The sequence below is a fragment of the Panthera uncia genome, unplaced genomic scaffold, assembly GCF_023721935.1.
Source record: "Panthera uncia isolate 11264 unplaced genomic scaffold, Puncia_PCG_1.0 HiC_scaffold_1594, whole genome shotgun sequence".
Taxonomy (NCBI): domain Eukaryota; kingdom Metazoa; phylum Chordata; class Mammalia; order Carnivora; family Felidae; genus Panthera; species Panthera uncia.
The window spans coordinates 32565-48388 of NW_026058244.1; the positions used below are offsets into that span (position 1 = coordinate 32565).

At 57.9% G+C, this 15824-nt stretch overlaps 1 protein-coding gene across 1 annotated transcript; it reads left to right on the forward strand.

Moving 5' to 3' along the window:
* Positions 1 to 33: 33 nt before the first annotated feature.
* LOC125917218 (bromodomain-containing protein 9-like) lies at positions 34 to 14056 on the forward strand. Its single transcript, XM_049623468.1, has 13 exons — positions 34 to 313; positions 981 to 1195; positions 1455 to 1591; positions 2332 to 2333; positions 3067 to 3127; positions 3557 to 3701; positions 5236 to 5346; positions 6011 to 6186; positions 7238 to 7370; positions 9162 to 9237; positions 10162 to 10257; positions 11131 to 11263; positions 13814 to 14056. Exons 1-13 carry the CDS (start codon positions 262 to 264, stop codon positions 13995 to 13997), a joined length of 1521 nt encoding a protein of 506 aa, XP_049479425.1. The 5' UTR covers positions 34 to 261; the 3' UTR covers positions 13998 to 14056.
* The last annotated feature ends 1768 nt before the right edge of the window (positions 14057 to 15824 follow it).

Here is a 15824-nt window from a genome sequence, read left to right on the forward strand (position 1 = left end):
CGCCACCGCCCGGGCCGCTCCAGCCGTCCGCCCTCCCGCCCGCGCTTGAAAGTGCCGCGCGCGGCGCACCGCCCTCTGACCCGGAAGCGCTGGGCGCCGGCGGGGCGAGACGGCCCGACTTCCGGCGCCTGCTTCCGGCGAGGCCCGGCGACCTCCGCGGGGCCAGGCGGGTGGCGAGTCGGGGCCGCGGCGGCGGCGGCGTCCACGCTGCGGCCGCGCTTGCTTGCAGCCCTCAGCCCCGCGCTCCGGCCCCGCGCCGCCATGGGCAAGAAGCACAAGAAGCACAAGACCGAGTGGCGCTCGTCCTACGAGGGTGAGGCGGCGGGCGCGCTTTGTGACGTCGGGCCGGCCAGCGGGCGGGGGGGGGGGCGGGGTCCCAGGCGGCGGCCTCGGGCAAAGATCCCGGGCTCGCGGGCTCGGGCCCCGAGGGAGAATCCCCGGCTCGCCTGCGGGTGGGGGAGGGGGGTCTCGGCGGGGGGAAGATTCCGGGGTCGCGGGAAGGTGTCCTGGGCGAGGATTCTGGGATCGCGGGCGGCGGTTCCGGGCCAGGGCGCCAGGGCTGTCGGGCGTCTGGTCCGCCTCCCGCATCTGTGTTGGCTTGTCTGGTCTTGGAGAAGTTCGTCCCTGTTTGTCACCCGCGTCCGGCCTGCGCGTTCCTGCAGCCTCGGTCCTGTGTCTGCTGCAGGACAGACGGGCGTGAGCGCAGGCCAGGAGCTTAGGGAAGGGGGCGGGGAGGGACCAGGCTCCTGGGCTCCCCTGCCTCCTTGTTCCTCGCCAGACAGAGCAGCTCGAACTATGTCCCTGAGGGTGATTCAGCACCAAGGGGGGCGGGACTGGCAGCCCCGGGGTTTGCTTCCCCATCTTTCCCTGATGGTGTTGCCTTCTGGGGCCTGGGCGTCCTCTCTGTTCCCCCTGCACGTCGGGCCCCTGGTGCCTCTACACACCCGAGCACACCCCGAAGCTGCGGTCTGTGCTTACAGATTATGCAGACAAGCCCTTGGAGAAGCCCCTGAAGCTGGTTCTCAAGGTTGGAGGAAGTGAAGTGACTGAGCTGTCGGGGTCTGGGCACGACTCCAGTTATTACGATGACAGGTCAGACCACGAGCGAGAGCGGCACAAGGAAAAGAAGAAGAAGAAGAAGAAGAAATCCGAGAAGGAAAAGCACCTTGACGACGAAGAAAGAAGGAAAAGAAAGGTAGAGCAGGGAGGCAGCTGGCCGGTGGAGGCCCCCAGCCCCCCGGACGGCAGATCACAAGGGCCGTGGGGTCTTAGGAAAGGGCCGTCCTGTTTGTAGCAAAAGGCGCACGAGCCCAGGGGGTGGTCATTGGGGGGGGGGGGGGGGGGATCTGAAGGAGAAGCGTCTCTGGAGGGAGGTTTGCCTGCTCGGCTTTGTGTTGCGGGAGATCATTTAAAACCGCTTGCCTTGCTCTCGCTGCCCTGACTCTGCCTCACAGGAAGAGAAGAAGCGGAAACGGGAAAAGGAGCATGGCGACTCAGAGGGAGAGGCCGACGACTTTGATCCCGGCAAGAAGGTGGAGGTGGAGCCGCCCCCCGACAGGCCCGTGCGAGCGTGCCGGACGCAGCCAGGCGAGTGGAAGGAACGTGTTTGGAGGCTCTCCCGGAGCGCGACAGCTCGTCTCTGTGGCACAGTGGTTGGCGTCGTGCTTCTCTGCCTCTTGGGGACGTGTGCAGGAAGGAGGGAACGGTGCTTTCTCTTCCGGGGCTCGACATGAAGCGTAGCTGGACCTGAGGTCTTAGTGTCAACTTGAACCTGTAGAGCAGGGTTCAGTCAACTACCGCCCCTGTGCCCCCTCCCTTTGTTTTTTTTTAAACCCACGAGCTCATCACGGGGAGAAGGGAACTCGTGCTCGAATCAGTTAGTACTGAGGCTGTCAGGCACCACGAGGGCTGTGCCAGCCTCACCGGAGGAGAGAACACTCGGGGCTCTCTAATCCGTGAGTGGTCACTTTCCTCGGGGGCTTTCAAATGGTCAGGAGGTACTGAAGTGGAGGCAGTTTTGCCTCAAGCGTTTCTCTTCTTGACGTTGGGTTTGCCTGCCTGTGATTCGGGAGGGAAGGAAGCGGGGTCGTATGGTAGTCGTTGCCGAGGCTGTGGTTTTCTGGCAACAGCCGTCCCGTGCAAGTCATTGCCACGGTGAACAGGTAGGACCCGGGGCCACGGGGCACGGTGGGCAGGACAGAAGGTCAGGCATGAGACGGTTCGCCGGGTGAACGTGCTCACGAAGTGCGTAGAGTCGCCGGTCCCTGCCGGCTTGGTCAGATCAGCTGATTGAGGTCACGCGTGCAGTGCTTCCCTTCCGTGTACCCGAAGGGGTGATGTTCACGCTTGCTCTGGTCACTGTCACTGTCGGGACCCACTCGTGGTCTGCAGGCCTGTTTGCTCCGGCCCTGGAACCGGCTATTTCTCCAAGGAGCCCTGGTTCCTTAGTGCATTCAGATGCTGAGGTCTGGGGGCTGGGCGTGGCCGGCAGTGGATGCTCTAGGTAAGAGCACTTGTGTTCTTATGGCTTAGGGAACAGAACCTAGGCCGCCACGCGTGCTTACTACGTTCACCAGAAACCACGGTTCCACACCGTGGGCCAAGAGATGTAGTTAGTGGCCGTCCTCACAAGGACCCCCGTGCGGTTGCATTCGTACCCGTTTTACAGAGGAGGAGCAGCAGAGGTGCGGCCAGAGGTTCTGGACTGCCGAGTAAAGTGATAGTTGGTGAAGCTCGGCCTCTGTGTCCTGGCCGTCTTCGTACCGTGTCTGGAATGTACTGGGCCCGGTCGTGACAGGGGACTCCTACAGACTGACAAGTGACAGCTCCCTGTTGTCGTTTGAAGGATCTTGGCACTTTCTAAGGGGTTTGGGGGACTGATGCTGTGGTGGATGCCCCTCCCACCCAGCTGAGTTTTTTGGGGCCAAGACCGGGTCTGGGTCGTCCTTGTACCCAGTTCTTGTTGGAGCCTGAAACACTGAAACGTGCCGTGGAGTGGGAGCTCTCTAGTGACGCAGTATCAAGATGTTTTGACTCATCGTTATCCCGTACTCTTTAAATTGTCAGCTGAGAACGAGAGCACACCGATTCAGCAGTTACTAGAGCATTTTCTCCGCCAGCTCCAGAGGTAAACAGTTTCTCAAGAACTTGAGGTTGGGAACCTTCAGGGTGTCTTCCCTTGTGACGGGTTCTTGCCTCACCTCCCACACCCGTGAAGCAGACCCTTCGCCCTCCCTGGGTGACGCCCAGTCTAGTGGGGGGTGGGCCGGCGTCGGGAGAGCACCGTGTGCCCGGTCCGTGCAGGGCGGGGGTGTTGGTGGGGGGCGGTCAGGACCTCCATGATGCAGATGTCACGGCTCCAGCCAGGAGGGTAATTTTGGAATTTTTAACCATCAAAGATATCTACTACGCTTCTACAGGGTGTAAATTTTATTTCTTGTTTTAAGGAACAAAACTTGGTGAATTGTGTCATGTTTTTACCGTGAAACGTTTTGTATTGTTTGGAAATCTACATTTAGGGTTTTTCCTGTTTAAGTAATGACGTTCTTGTTTTCAGAAAAGATCCTCATGGATTTTTTGCTTTTCCTGTCACGGATGCAATTGCTCCCGGATATTCCATGATAATAAAACATCCCATGGACTTTGGTACGATGAAAGACAAGATTGTAGCCAACGAATACAAATCAGTCACAGAATTTAAGGTAAACTAATTTCGGTTTCTGAAATAATTGCTGCGAAGCTCTCTGTGTGTTTATGTCCAGTAAGTACTCTGTCCGTATCAGCTGGTTTCTAGTTGCGAGTGTTCATGGGGGCCTGAGCCTTCGGGCCAAGGTCTCCCAAAGGTTGCATCAGGGAAACCGGTATCTTGTCTGGAAGCTGTAGAGACACGTGAGGTCAAGCAAAAGTGTGTCTGATTTGGTCTGACTCCAGAATGGGTATTTTTAGAATTACAGTTTTTCCTAGTTTTTTGTTTTATAGTAACTAGGAGTTTAATTTTTTTTTTTTTGACGATCAATTTCTATGACTCTCTAGTGTGTAGTTCTGAACTCTGTTTCTTGGTACAACTGCAAGGTAGGAATTGCTTGTTGGCTTTGATCCCAGGGGCGGATCAAGACGAGTGCTTGACGCTTTGGTAATGATGTCATGTAGGAAAAGGCATCGGGTTTCTTTCTTAGTTTCTATTCAATTTGGAAGGCTTAGCCCTATCCCTTTCATTTGCTGGTGACACGACTGAACGTGTTTGCTGAGCCTCAGAGGCTGTGCCACATGAAAGGGTACAGGGGCGGGCGGCCCTCAGTCCTCCACTTTCCTTGTCGGGCCCTGGTTTGCTCTGCTGCCCAGTGACGGTCCTGGATGTGAGCAGTGTCCCCCCTCTGCCTTGTCCTCAAGACTGCTACATCAAGGCCCACAGGCCCAGCCCTGGGGACCTTGGCCGTGGGGTCAGTGCTGGGGCTCGGTCAGGGTCTGGCTGGCTTCAGCTGTCCTTATGCGTCCTCATGGCCAGCACAGCGCACCTGTGACGGGTGTGTGTGCGGTCTGTAATTTGGTTGGGGTGATGGTATATTGAAACGTCCAATAGCTTGCTTTTAACTACAGAAAGCCTTTTTGCTGATGCTATTAGAGTAATTGGCGATAGACCAAGTTTTGAATTCTGTGGCAAAATCCCAGAGAGAGGACATGAACGTGCTCAGCTCTCGGCTCATTCCTCGGCTTTTACTTAAAAGGACCTGGCTGTCACTTCTTGTTCCTACTTACATCTGATTTCTCCCAAAGCGGGGGAGCTGGAGATGGAGAGAGGGAGCCGCGATGTTCTTAGAACGCGCACGTGTTGGGGCAGCTGGGAGGCTCCGTCGGTTAAGCGTCCAATTCTTGGTTTCGTCTTAGGTCATGATCTCTTGGTTCACGAGTTCAGGCCCCACGTCAGGCTCTGTGATGACAGCGTGGAGCCTGCTTGGGATTCTGTCTCTCCCCTGCTCACACACACATTCTCTTTCTCAGAATAAAAAAACAGAAACAGAAGCCACGCGTGTCGCCCTCAGGAGGAAGCTCCAGGTTTGGCAGGCTTCTCACTGTAAGGTCTGAAACTTTCCTCAAAGAGTCGTTAAAAACCACTTGTTAAGCTGAAGAGCCTGGTTTAGTTGCTTGCCACTCAGTTTTAGCCTCTTGACAGGAGTCCTGTTTTTGCTGGCATCTTAGTGGTTCAAATTCGACAGATTCTATTTTTTTCCCTTTCAGGCGGATTTCAAACTGATGTGTGATAACGCGATGACCTACAACAGACCAGACACTGTGTACTACAAGTTAGCTAAGAAGATCCTTCACGCAGGCTTTAAGATGATGAGCAAAGTAAGAAGCCCGCGGCCGCAAGGAGCCACAGAGACGAGAGTTCCCCTCTGTCTCGATGCCTACACAGAGCCCCACCCCCACTGACTGACACGCTTCCACCCGTCCGTCACTGGCCGTGGTACAGAGCCTCCGTACACATCCCAGGCCACCCTCCCCGCCAGGCGCGCGCTCTCTCTCTCTCTGTCTCTCTCTGCTCCCGCGCCAGCTGGAACGTCTCCTTTAGGGTTGGCGGAAAGTGCTGGATCTGTTGATCTAAGTGTGGGTGTCTGATGGATCGCAGCCAGCCTGTGATTTGTCTTACGTGGCTGCCTCACTGAGTCCAGACAGGACGTCTTGGCCGTCCGGAGTGGCTTCCCAGATCTGTCCCATGAGCCAGGTTGCATGCGTCACGCATCCGGGACCGGTGCCTTGTGCCTGACCGGCCCGTGGGTGAGGTGCGGGCCCCTGTGCCCTCTGGCCCGTCCCCCTCCGCCAGCCCCGAGTGCTCCCAGCCAGTCGGCCGCGCCTGTGGTGCCGACTCCCACCCGCCCCTGCCGCGGTAGCGCCACGGGAGCCCGCTGTTAGGCCAGGCGAGGCCGCGGCCATCCCCATCCCACCCGTCGCCATGGCGCCTCGGCTGCGAGGCAGAGGTAAAGGCCTGCTGCTCTGTCCTTTTTGATTCTAGGAGCGGCTGTTAGCTCTGAAGCGCAGCATGTCGTTTATGCAGGACATGGATTTTTCTCAGCAGGCAGCTCTTCTGGGCAACGAAGACACAGCTGTTGAGGAGCCCGTTCCTGAAGCGGCACCTGTACAAGTAGAAACTGCCAAGAAATCCAAAAGGCCGAGTAGAGAAGTTATCAGGTAACGGGAAACGCACCTCAGGACTGTGAGTGAGGGTGAGCCTGTGCTGGCGCCCGTGGCCGCGGAGTAGCTCGTGGACCCCCACCTGCTGGAAGGAGCCCAGTCCCCAGCGGCTGCGTGTGAGCTCTGGTCTCAGGTGTTTCCAGGCAGCTGGCCGGCAACCTGGGCCAGCCGGGCCTCGTCACGCTAACGGACCTGGGGGCACAAGGGCAGGACAGCCCCTGCCAGCCATACGCAGGCTCTGTTCCAGGTGTGACACTGCTGTTCCCATATGCGTGTTGCAGTGGTTGTTGGCCCTTCACTCTGAAGAAGTTCCCTCACGTGCAGGACACTTGATGGTGGCCTAGCTTGGCTGTCCCTGTGCGGGGGACGTAGCTGTGCTGTGTTTAGGCAGGTGACACGCTTTGTGGGGGGGCTTCATTCTCCTCATACCTGCCCCCCCCCCCCCCAACTCCTGCAGCCGTCCACCCTGGGCCAGAGGCGGGGCCTTCTTGCAGGCTTGGGGTCCGCAGGCAGAGTTTGCTCCCGCGGCTCCTTGGATGGAGTCGGTCCATATGCTTCTGGAACCTTCCACAGGAGAGGCTACATCCCTTGGGCGCTGCACCCAGTGACCCTTGGCTGTTCGAATAAAGCTCTTCTCTGTGTGGGGTCTGAGCCCGCCTGCCGAAGGCTCGGGACGCCCCTTTTGCCTCACGACCTGTGCTCCCAGCTCACCCTTGTTTCTGGCGTCTGCACGCTCCACGGAGCTTTGCCTCTTTTTCCAACGGTGCCTCGAACGACATTGTGAGTAGTGAGGTTGCCGTCAGGTTGCTCTTAGATCGACTCAGGTGTGCAGCTGAGACACGAGACACTCCAGCGGCCGTTTGGGGCTCCCTCGCTGTTCGTGGAGGCCCCGCATATTGCTGCAGTTACAGCCACGAGGACAGGGTCGAGGAGTGCTCCGTGCCCTTGCTCCCGGCCCGTGGTGACCTTGGGGAGCGGTAGGGACTGACCGTGGTGAGGCGGGAGCGGCACGTGCCCGGGTGACGTGTGTGGTGTTCCTGCCTCGCAGCTGCACGTTTGAGCCGGAAGGAAATGCCTGCAGCCTGACTGACAGCACGGCAGAGGAGCACGTGCTGGCCTTGGTGGAGCACGCAGCTGACGAGGCTCGGGACAGGATCAGCCGGCTCCTCCCAGGGGGCAAGGTAGCGTCGGGGGTGTCTGGGCAGAGCTCGTGTCCCGCAGGCTCCCTTGCGGGTGATGGGTCCCGTCACCGGCTCCATCTCTGGGGTGGGCGGGGGCCTCCCAGAAGCGGTGTGTGATGCGGGGACGCTGCAGGCAGGCTCGCCCCGTAGTGGGATGTTGCCCACCGGCGGATGGACGTCAGGCCTGCCAGGCGCCTGCGCCGCAGCCTCCCTCTTCTCCTGGTGTGCTTGCGTCTCTGTGTGCCTCTGCGGCGCCCGTGGGTCCCATCTGACCCGGGCCTGGCCTGTGGGGGCCTCCCTGCTGTGCTTGGAGCACCCCCCTGCCGGGAGAGCAGACCGGCACCTCCAGTAGAAACGGTGTGGCTCTTGCGTGCACTTTTAAACCCGCTAGTCACGGTAACGAGGACAGAGGCGATGTTAATCCCGGCACGTTTACTTGACCTGGTGCATCCACGGTCTCGTCTGTGCACGTGGTCCGTGTGAAGAACTCTTAGAACTTCACATCCCTGTCTCAGACACGTGTTCTCAAAACGCGCGTGGAGTGTTAGTCAAGGATTTTGAACAGTGACGTTTTGCATGCGCCGGGTTACGTGAAGCTTACGGAGATGAATCTTTTACTTACCTTAAGTTTCCCTGGTGGGAAGTTTGCGGTTCCCTGTGTAGCTGATGTTGATCTGCTGGACCCGCTGGTCTGCACGCCTGTAGTGCTTCAGCCCCGGAATGTCCCGGGCACTGGGCACGGCCCTCAGTGGCGCTGGGAAAGAGCCCTGCGGACTGTAGCTCGGAGAGGGAGGGCCGTGCCGAGCTGCGTGTATTCATCAGAGGCACGTGTCCACACCCGAACCCCCATTGTTCCCAGTGCTGGGCCTGTTTCCCTTTTCTCCCTTTTTGGGTTGTAATTCCACAGCGAGAAACCTGACTCCTGCTCCCCTTAGTGCATTCACGTGGTCAGTGCTCACGTGGTCAGCGCTCACGTGGTCAGTGCTCACATGGTGAGTACTTACATTGTTAGTACTCCCATGCTCACCGCTCACATGGTCAGCACTTACGTGGTCAGTGCTCACGTGGTCGGTATTTACGTGGTCAGTACTGACACGGTTAGCGCGCACGTGGTCAGTGTTTACGTGGCCAGCACTTATGTGGTCAGTATTTACATGGTCAGCGCTCACGTGGTCAGTACTGACACAACGCTCACGTGGTCAGTGCTCACATGGTGAGTACTCGTATGGTTAGTACTCACACACTCAGCGCTCACGTGGTCAGCAGTGACAGGTCTCCTGTCCTCCCCGCCCTGTATTCAGGCACTCAGGCCAAGGGTCCCCCTCTTCTCTTCCCCCACTCCCATGTGCAGGTGCCCCTCCTGGACCTTCCTGGGGGCCTTCGGAGGAAGAGGGCTTTTGTTCAGTGGTTTTCTGTAAGCGGAAGTAAGTCCCTTGTGTTAGAGATGGAGCCTCTAGTGCCCGTTGATACGGCATTTGGTGACCAGGGTCCTGTTCTGGGTCATTTGGCTCAGGTTCTGACATCCTGTAAGAGGGCAGTTTCTGGGGTAAGCTTCCTGTTTCCGTATCTCCTTTAGAAGAATCAGGAACTAGTCTTAATCCTTTCGGTACACATGGGTGTGAAGTCAGGTTCGGGGAGGTATGAGAGAGGTCTCTGCGGTCTTTTCCATGGGGAAACCAACTGCCCCGTGACCTGTTGGGATTTGTGCATGTTAGGCCGTGCTCGTACGCCTTAGCTCTTGGTGTTGTGGCAGAGCACGTAGGGCTGGCCCTCAGGTGTGCTTCCTTGCAGATGGGCTATCTGAAGAAGGACAGTGACGGCAGCTTGCTCTACAGCGTGGTCAACACGGCCGAGCCGGATGCCGACGGTGCGTGGCCCCGAGCAGGGCTGGGGTTAGTCTCCGCAGCGCCAGGGAGTTTCGGCTTCGTAGCCCGTCTGAGATCACGGTTGCCCGTGCAGAGCAGGCCCTAGTCGCACGGCATAGACGAATCCCATCCGGTGTTACTCCCCTGTCCTCCCCCTCCTGTGTATGATACGCAGCCTGCGTATGATACGTGGACAGGGGGCAGTCATCCAGCGGGGGCAGGGGTGCCGCTCAGACCTTTTCTGCCCCAGGGTCTAGCATAGGCAGCCAGTGTAGAGCTGTGCTCCCGCAGGGCTGCGGTTCTACAAGTCCTCATGGCCTGACTTCCAGATACCATCATGAGGATCGACTCACACCCTTGTCAGGGCTCCCTGGGAGGAGCCAGAGTGCACAACTCCGTCGTACTCGCGGAGCTTGGAAGGGGCCCAGACGTGGGCGTAGAGGGGATGCCCTGTGTGATCATGGTGTTGAGGACCTTGAGGGGGGCACAGATGCTGGATCCGCTCACCCGTGGGGAAGCCCTTATGTACTCCGTCTCTTTGAAAAGTATCTCGAGTTGATCAACTCATAGCTTAGACAGAGTTAAGGTTTGAGAATTGTAGCGGCTACTTTTTTTTTTTTTAAGTGCTTATTTATTTTGAGAGAGAGAGAGGGAGAGAAAGAATCCCAAGCAGGCCCCAGGCAGTGCAGAGCCTGAGGCGGGGCTCGAACTCACAAACCGTGAGATCGACCTGAGCTGAAATCAAGAGTCGGATGTTTAACCGACTGAGCCACCCAGGCGCCTAAGAATTTTAGCGGTTTCTGTAAATTTGATTTTAGCTGGTCTTTCTAGAGAGCCCCCCGTGCCTTCCCCAAGTGCACTCTGTGAGCCACTGCGGGAGCTGGGAACTCCCCGAGCCACCTGTTCACAGCCTGGTCCCTTTGCAGAGGAGGAGACCCACCCTGTGGACCTGAGCTCGCTCTCCAGCAAGCTGCTCCCTGGCTTTACCACACTGGGCTTCAAGGATGAGAGAAGGGGCAAAGGTGAGTGTGGGGTGGGCAGGTAGGGGCACGGGATGAGGGAAATCACAGGAGAGGTGTGGACCCAGCGTCCTTCCGCCGTCTTCCTGGCTCACCTGGTCTTAGTACCGTGTCCAGATTCTGGCTCTGAAACTAACGAGATTAAATTAAGGTCCTGTCGAGTGAGGGGAATAAACGTTTCACCGGGCACGCTCCTCCTTTACCGTCCACTCGTACCGGCCTGTGGGTCTCAGCCCCGTGCCGACCGTGGGTGGGGGTGTATGCCGGGGTGTCTGCCGAATGATGGGGGGCAAGTGTGGGAGACGGAAGGTTGGACGGGTGTGGCGGTGGAGGGAGGGAGGGGACTGGTGTGCTGGCCGCACTCGTGTGTGTGGCCGAGTGACCGAGTGACGTCTGTGGCTGGTTTGCTAGATTTGGAGTGTGTCGGTGTGCAGCAGTTTTGTTCCCCGGGGGACAGCTGGTGGCGTCTGGGGACATTGTGATGGTCACATCGTGGTGCTGCTGGAGTCTAGTGGGGGGGGACGGGCACGTCTGAGACGCATTGCTCTTGAGCTCTGACGTCATTCACGTGGGGACGCCAGCCGTGATGCCCCCACAGCCCCTTGAGGGATCCAGCCTCGTCCGTGGGCTCGGTTCCCAGCAGGGCCCGGGTCGGCACGAAGCCGTCCTACCAGCGCGCGCTCGCCTTGCATCGCGTGAACTGTCCTCTGCACCTGCTGCAGAGCCTGAAGTGCTGGTTCGGCCCGGAAGCTGCCACCGCTTCGGGTCGCTGGGGAGCAGCGATGTCACAGGGAGGAGGCTGGGAGCGGGGGCGTCTCGTGCGGGCGTCCCCGCACGTGCGTCTCACGTCTTGTGCTCTCCCTCTCCTGCCCTCAGTCACTTTTCTCTCCAGCACCACCACCGCGCTTTCAATGCACAGCAATTCCGTGTTCGGCGACTTAAAGTCGGAGGAGATAGACCTGCTGTATTCCGCCTACGGGGATGAGACGGGTGTGCAGTGCGCGCTGAGGTGAGCAGGGTCGGCACGGCCCGGAAGGTTCTCGCTTGCCGTGCGGGAGGAGCCGTTTCCCTGGTGGGTGGTTGGCGGGAGACGGCCGACGGCAGCGGGTCTGCACGGCGGAGGCTTTCGAGTTCTTTTCCGTAAACCACTGGTTTGCCGCGGGTTGGTCTTGAAGTTCGGGTAACTCAGCTGCGCCTTACAAAGGTGACGATCCAGGCTGTAGTTTAAAAAAGAACGTGTGTGTGCGTGTCACCAACCACGTGTGTTTGGAGCTTGTTTCGTGATTTCGTTGGGACGTGGCTCGGTGGCCGTGTTAGTCTGCCGGGGCCACCGGAACCGTGCACCCCAGCCTGAGGGGCTGAAGTGACAGGCATTCGTCGTCTGGCGGGGCCGGAGGCCGGGAGTCCGAGACCCGGGCGTGGGCAGGGCTGCTTTCTCCTGCGGCCTCTGTGCTTAGCGCGTAGACGGCCCTGGTCTCCCTGTGTCCTCACCTGCACGCCCCTCTCTAAGTCTGTGTCCCGGTCTCCGTTTCCTTCAGAGACACCGATCGTAACGCGTTAGGGCCCCCTAAAGACTTCGCTCGAACTTCATCACCTTTGGGAGGCCACGTCTCCAAATGATACTTTCTGAGGTACTGGGGTTGGAGCTTCAGCAGAAGAATTTTGGGACACGCTTCAGTCCCCATTGGTGACTGGGACGTGGTACTAAAACCTTAGACGTGGTGCCGTGTTTCTGTGGAGCTGCTGTGTTCTGTGCACCAATAGAAGTAGGTCACGCCTGTAGAATTTTAGTAATTCTCCAGGAGGAAAGGCGAGTTTGGCTAACCTCTAAGAAATGGATCTTTCCGTATTAGATCTTTGATTTCAAACGGAACACGGGACGTATTTTAAAAACGAACAAAAGGAAGTCAGCCCTTAATACGATTTTTATGAGCCCAGAGAGGCAGAAGTGGAACACCAAGGAGGAAATCTGTGGTGAGCGAGGACAGTGTCACAAGTGGTGCCCTCCCCCCCTTTTGCCCCACTGCCCTGTCACAGCCTTTAAGGGACGGCAGTCACCTTTGGTTCAGGGGGCACGGTGTTCCCAGACCGTGGTCGCCTTCCCCCGCGCCCACCCCAGAAACACGGATGGACTCCGGGTGCTGGGCAGCGAGAAGCCCGACCGCGTGAGCAGCGCACGGCGGCCGCAGCCCACGCTCCTCCCGGGCGTCCCCGCGTCACCTCGCCACGCGCTCTGTTCCAGACCACGCCACGAGTGTTCCGGTGTCCCTGCTCCCGTCACACGCTCACGGTGGTGGCGTCTCCTGAAACGCTCCCGGAGAGACTCGTGTGCCGTCACGGTCTCACTCCCAGATCGGTGGCCCTCCTCGCTCCCCGTGTGACGGTCTGGCCTCTGGGGAGCCCTTCTGAGCCTTTGCCCCAGGGCTTAGAGGCCAGGACCCGGGCCTTCGTCCCCTGCCTCCTTTTACGGTGCCTTCCACTCACTTCTTTTTTAGTTTGTAGTATTCACGGAGTCCGAAAACCAGGACGATACTCTAGGGTGCGGTGCCCGCGGAGTCTCGTTCCCGCACGAGCTCCCTCTCCCCGCTGCTGTGGAGCATCTCTCCTCGGTCTCCTTTCGTTAAGTCAGAACGGAAACAAAAACGAAAAGAGCACCGGGTACGGCTGTGCCCCTCCCGCGGGAGCCCGCGTGTCCCCGTTGACCCCGAGCCGCGCGCTTGCGGTTGTGCGGGGCTACCTGCCCGCGGCTTTTCGCGGTCGGTAGAGGATGGAGTCGCGGTCGGGGTTTCTCGTGATTTTCTTCGTAACGTGCTCTTCCTGGCGTGTCTCGTGCGGGGTGTGGTGTGCGGTGCGTGTGACGTGCGAGAGCCGCGCTCGTCCGCTCGCGTTCTCAGAAAGGCTTCCGGTCGGCAGACTGCGAGTGGTTCGGTCTGGGGCGAGACACGAGTGACGCGTGGATTTGCAGCTTGTGGGCTTGGCGCCCCCGATCCCTGCCGTTGTTCAAGAGCTCACCGTATGTGCCCGGACTCTCGTTAGCCTTGTCTTTTTTGAAGTGATCTTCTCGAGATGGTTTTTGAGTTCTAGCATCTGTTTTTTAAGATCTCTTGTTTCTGTCGTTTAGTTTATATCGAGGGAGAGCGCCCGTGCACGTGAATGGGGGAGGGGCGGGGGGAGGGGAGAGAACCCCAAGCAGCCTCCGCGCTCAGCTCAGAGCCTGATGTGTGTCTGGAACTCCCAAAGTGGGAGATCGCGACTCGAGCCCAGGTCGAGAGTCACGTGCTTGACGAGCCCCCCGGGCGCCCCTTGAGGTCCTTTTCACCTTTCTGGATCATGGGCCACCCTGAGTATCCGACGGAGACGGTTGCTGCCACCCCCCAGAGTACACGTGGGAGGTTTGCGGCTCTCGGCGAGACCCTCTCGCGGAGGCGCGTCCGAGGAGCCGGGTCCACGGGGCAGGCCCCGCTCCTCGGGACCGCCGGCCCCGGGGAAGGCGCCTGGGAGGCGAGAGCGTGCGGCGCGGGGCCTTCCGGCGGCATCGTGCCCTCTCTCGGCCTTCCAGCCTGCAGGAGTTCGTGAAGGATGCCGGGAGCTACAGCAAGAAGATGGTGGACGACCTCCTGGACCAGATCACCGGCGGGGACCACTCGCGGATGCTGTTCCAGCTGAGGCAGGTGGGCGTGCGTGTGTTGCGTTTGTGGGGCCGCGCCTGTGGAGCGAGCCTGTCCGGATGGACACCGTCCTAGGGAGTCGCTGGCTGGTCTCCCCTCGTTCATGTTTTAAGTTTTTATTTCAGGCAGTCAGTTTTCTTTCAGAGGAACTGAGAAGTTTAAGAAGACCCACTTGCCACCCCCCCCTCCCCCCCCCCCCCCCCCCCCCCCCCCACCGTCTCTGGGGCTCTGTGACTTTATACCCAGATCACTGTCGTGTGCCGTCCATTCCCTTTGCTCTGAAGACTCTTTTTGGCTATTTCTTCGAGTGTAGACTTGCTGACGGGGAATTTACTCAGCTTCTTTTTGGTCTGAAAGAAGTTATTTTATCCGTATTTATGGAATTCCTCTTCCCTGGGTCTGGAATCGTGGAATCATAGGCTGCTTTTCTCCTATTTTGAGAGACATCTGACCACACCGTTTCTGAAGCGTCGCCGTCGTAGGCGTCTGTGTCTTCTGTCGTGCATCTTCTTGGCAAAGCGCACGCGTCGGCCGACGGGCTTCGAGTGGGCTTTTCCTTTTTTCAAGGTTGTAGGAAAAGACCAGAAGAGGTCTGTGCTATACAGACCTCCGTCCCAGGAGGCCTCAGATACTCGCTCCTTTGTCCTTTGCAGGAAATGGACTGCTTGCTGCTCTACGTGCTTCTAAAGTTTAATCTTTGTAACTGATTTTCAGTAATTCGTCTCTGATGTGTTTCAGCGTTCTTTTCTCTGTGTTTGTCCTGCTTAACGTTTGTCGGGCTTCTCAGGCCCATCATTTAGAAGATTTTCATCTGTCGTCTTTTCAGATGTCGTGTCTGCCCCCACCCCACACTCGTCGCTTCTCCGGGACTGTGACACGCGGCCGGCATCCTGGCCTGTCCCGAGTGCCGGTAATGCTCAGCTCCTGTCTCAGTCTCTTGTCCCTCCCTCAGGGGTGAATGCTGTCTGTTGCCGTGGCTTCAAGTTGAGTGATCTGTTTTTGTGCCTCAGCCACATTTGCTGTTAAGCTCAGCCAGTGAAGGCTTCCTTTGAGACGCCGTGTTGTAGGTCTAGGCTCTGTTTTCTTCCTTCTTAGGCCTTCCCTTTCACGTTATGTTCACGCTTTCCTTTAAACTTTTGGACCTATTTCTCGTATCTCCCACGGCTGCTTTGAAAGTCCTTATCCGCCAATTTTGTCATCTCTGCCATTCCTGGATCTGCCTTTTGGTAGATTTTCCTCTGCTTACTGTCCACAGTTTGCTGCTTTATTGTTTGATTGGGCCCCGGGCATTACATTGTCGAGTCTCTGCTGTCTGGACTGGCTATTACTGCCGCCAGCAGTCATAAGTGACTGGCGGAAATAGGACTGTGGTTGGTCTGAATTAGATATGATGAGAATGTGAGCTGCGGACCAGAATTTTAGAGACTGGTGCGAAAAAAGAAACGTAAAACTATTTCATTATTTTATCTGGATCTCACGTTAAAATAAAAGATGTTTTCGATACGTTGGGTTAAGTGAAACGTGTCATCGTCGACTGCGTGTTAAGATTAATCTTAAGCAGGCTACCGGAAGGTTAGGTGGGTATGTGCTCACGTTACATTACTGCTGGGCGAGGCTGGCCTGGATTTTACTGTGTTCCTTTAAGAATGTTGATGTTCATTTTGGCGGAGTTCTTAGGAGTCATCTGATTTCTTGGGATTTGTTTTTAATTTGGTAGGGTGGGTTTCAGCGGCCTTTATGTTGGGTGAATTTGGCCCTGGTCCCAAGGAATGGCCTTTCGGGGTCTCTTGTGGTGGCCCAGGTTTCAGTGAGGTCTTGGCTGGGTGGAGTTTGGTTGTGTCTCCTCACGTGTACCTGGCCCCATGGTGTTCGTCTGTGTGTGCACAGGTCAGTGTGGTCCGG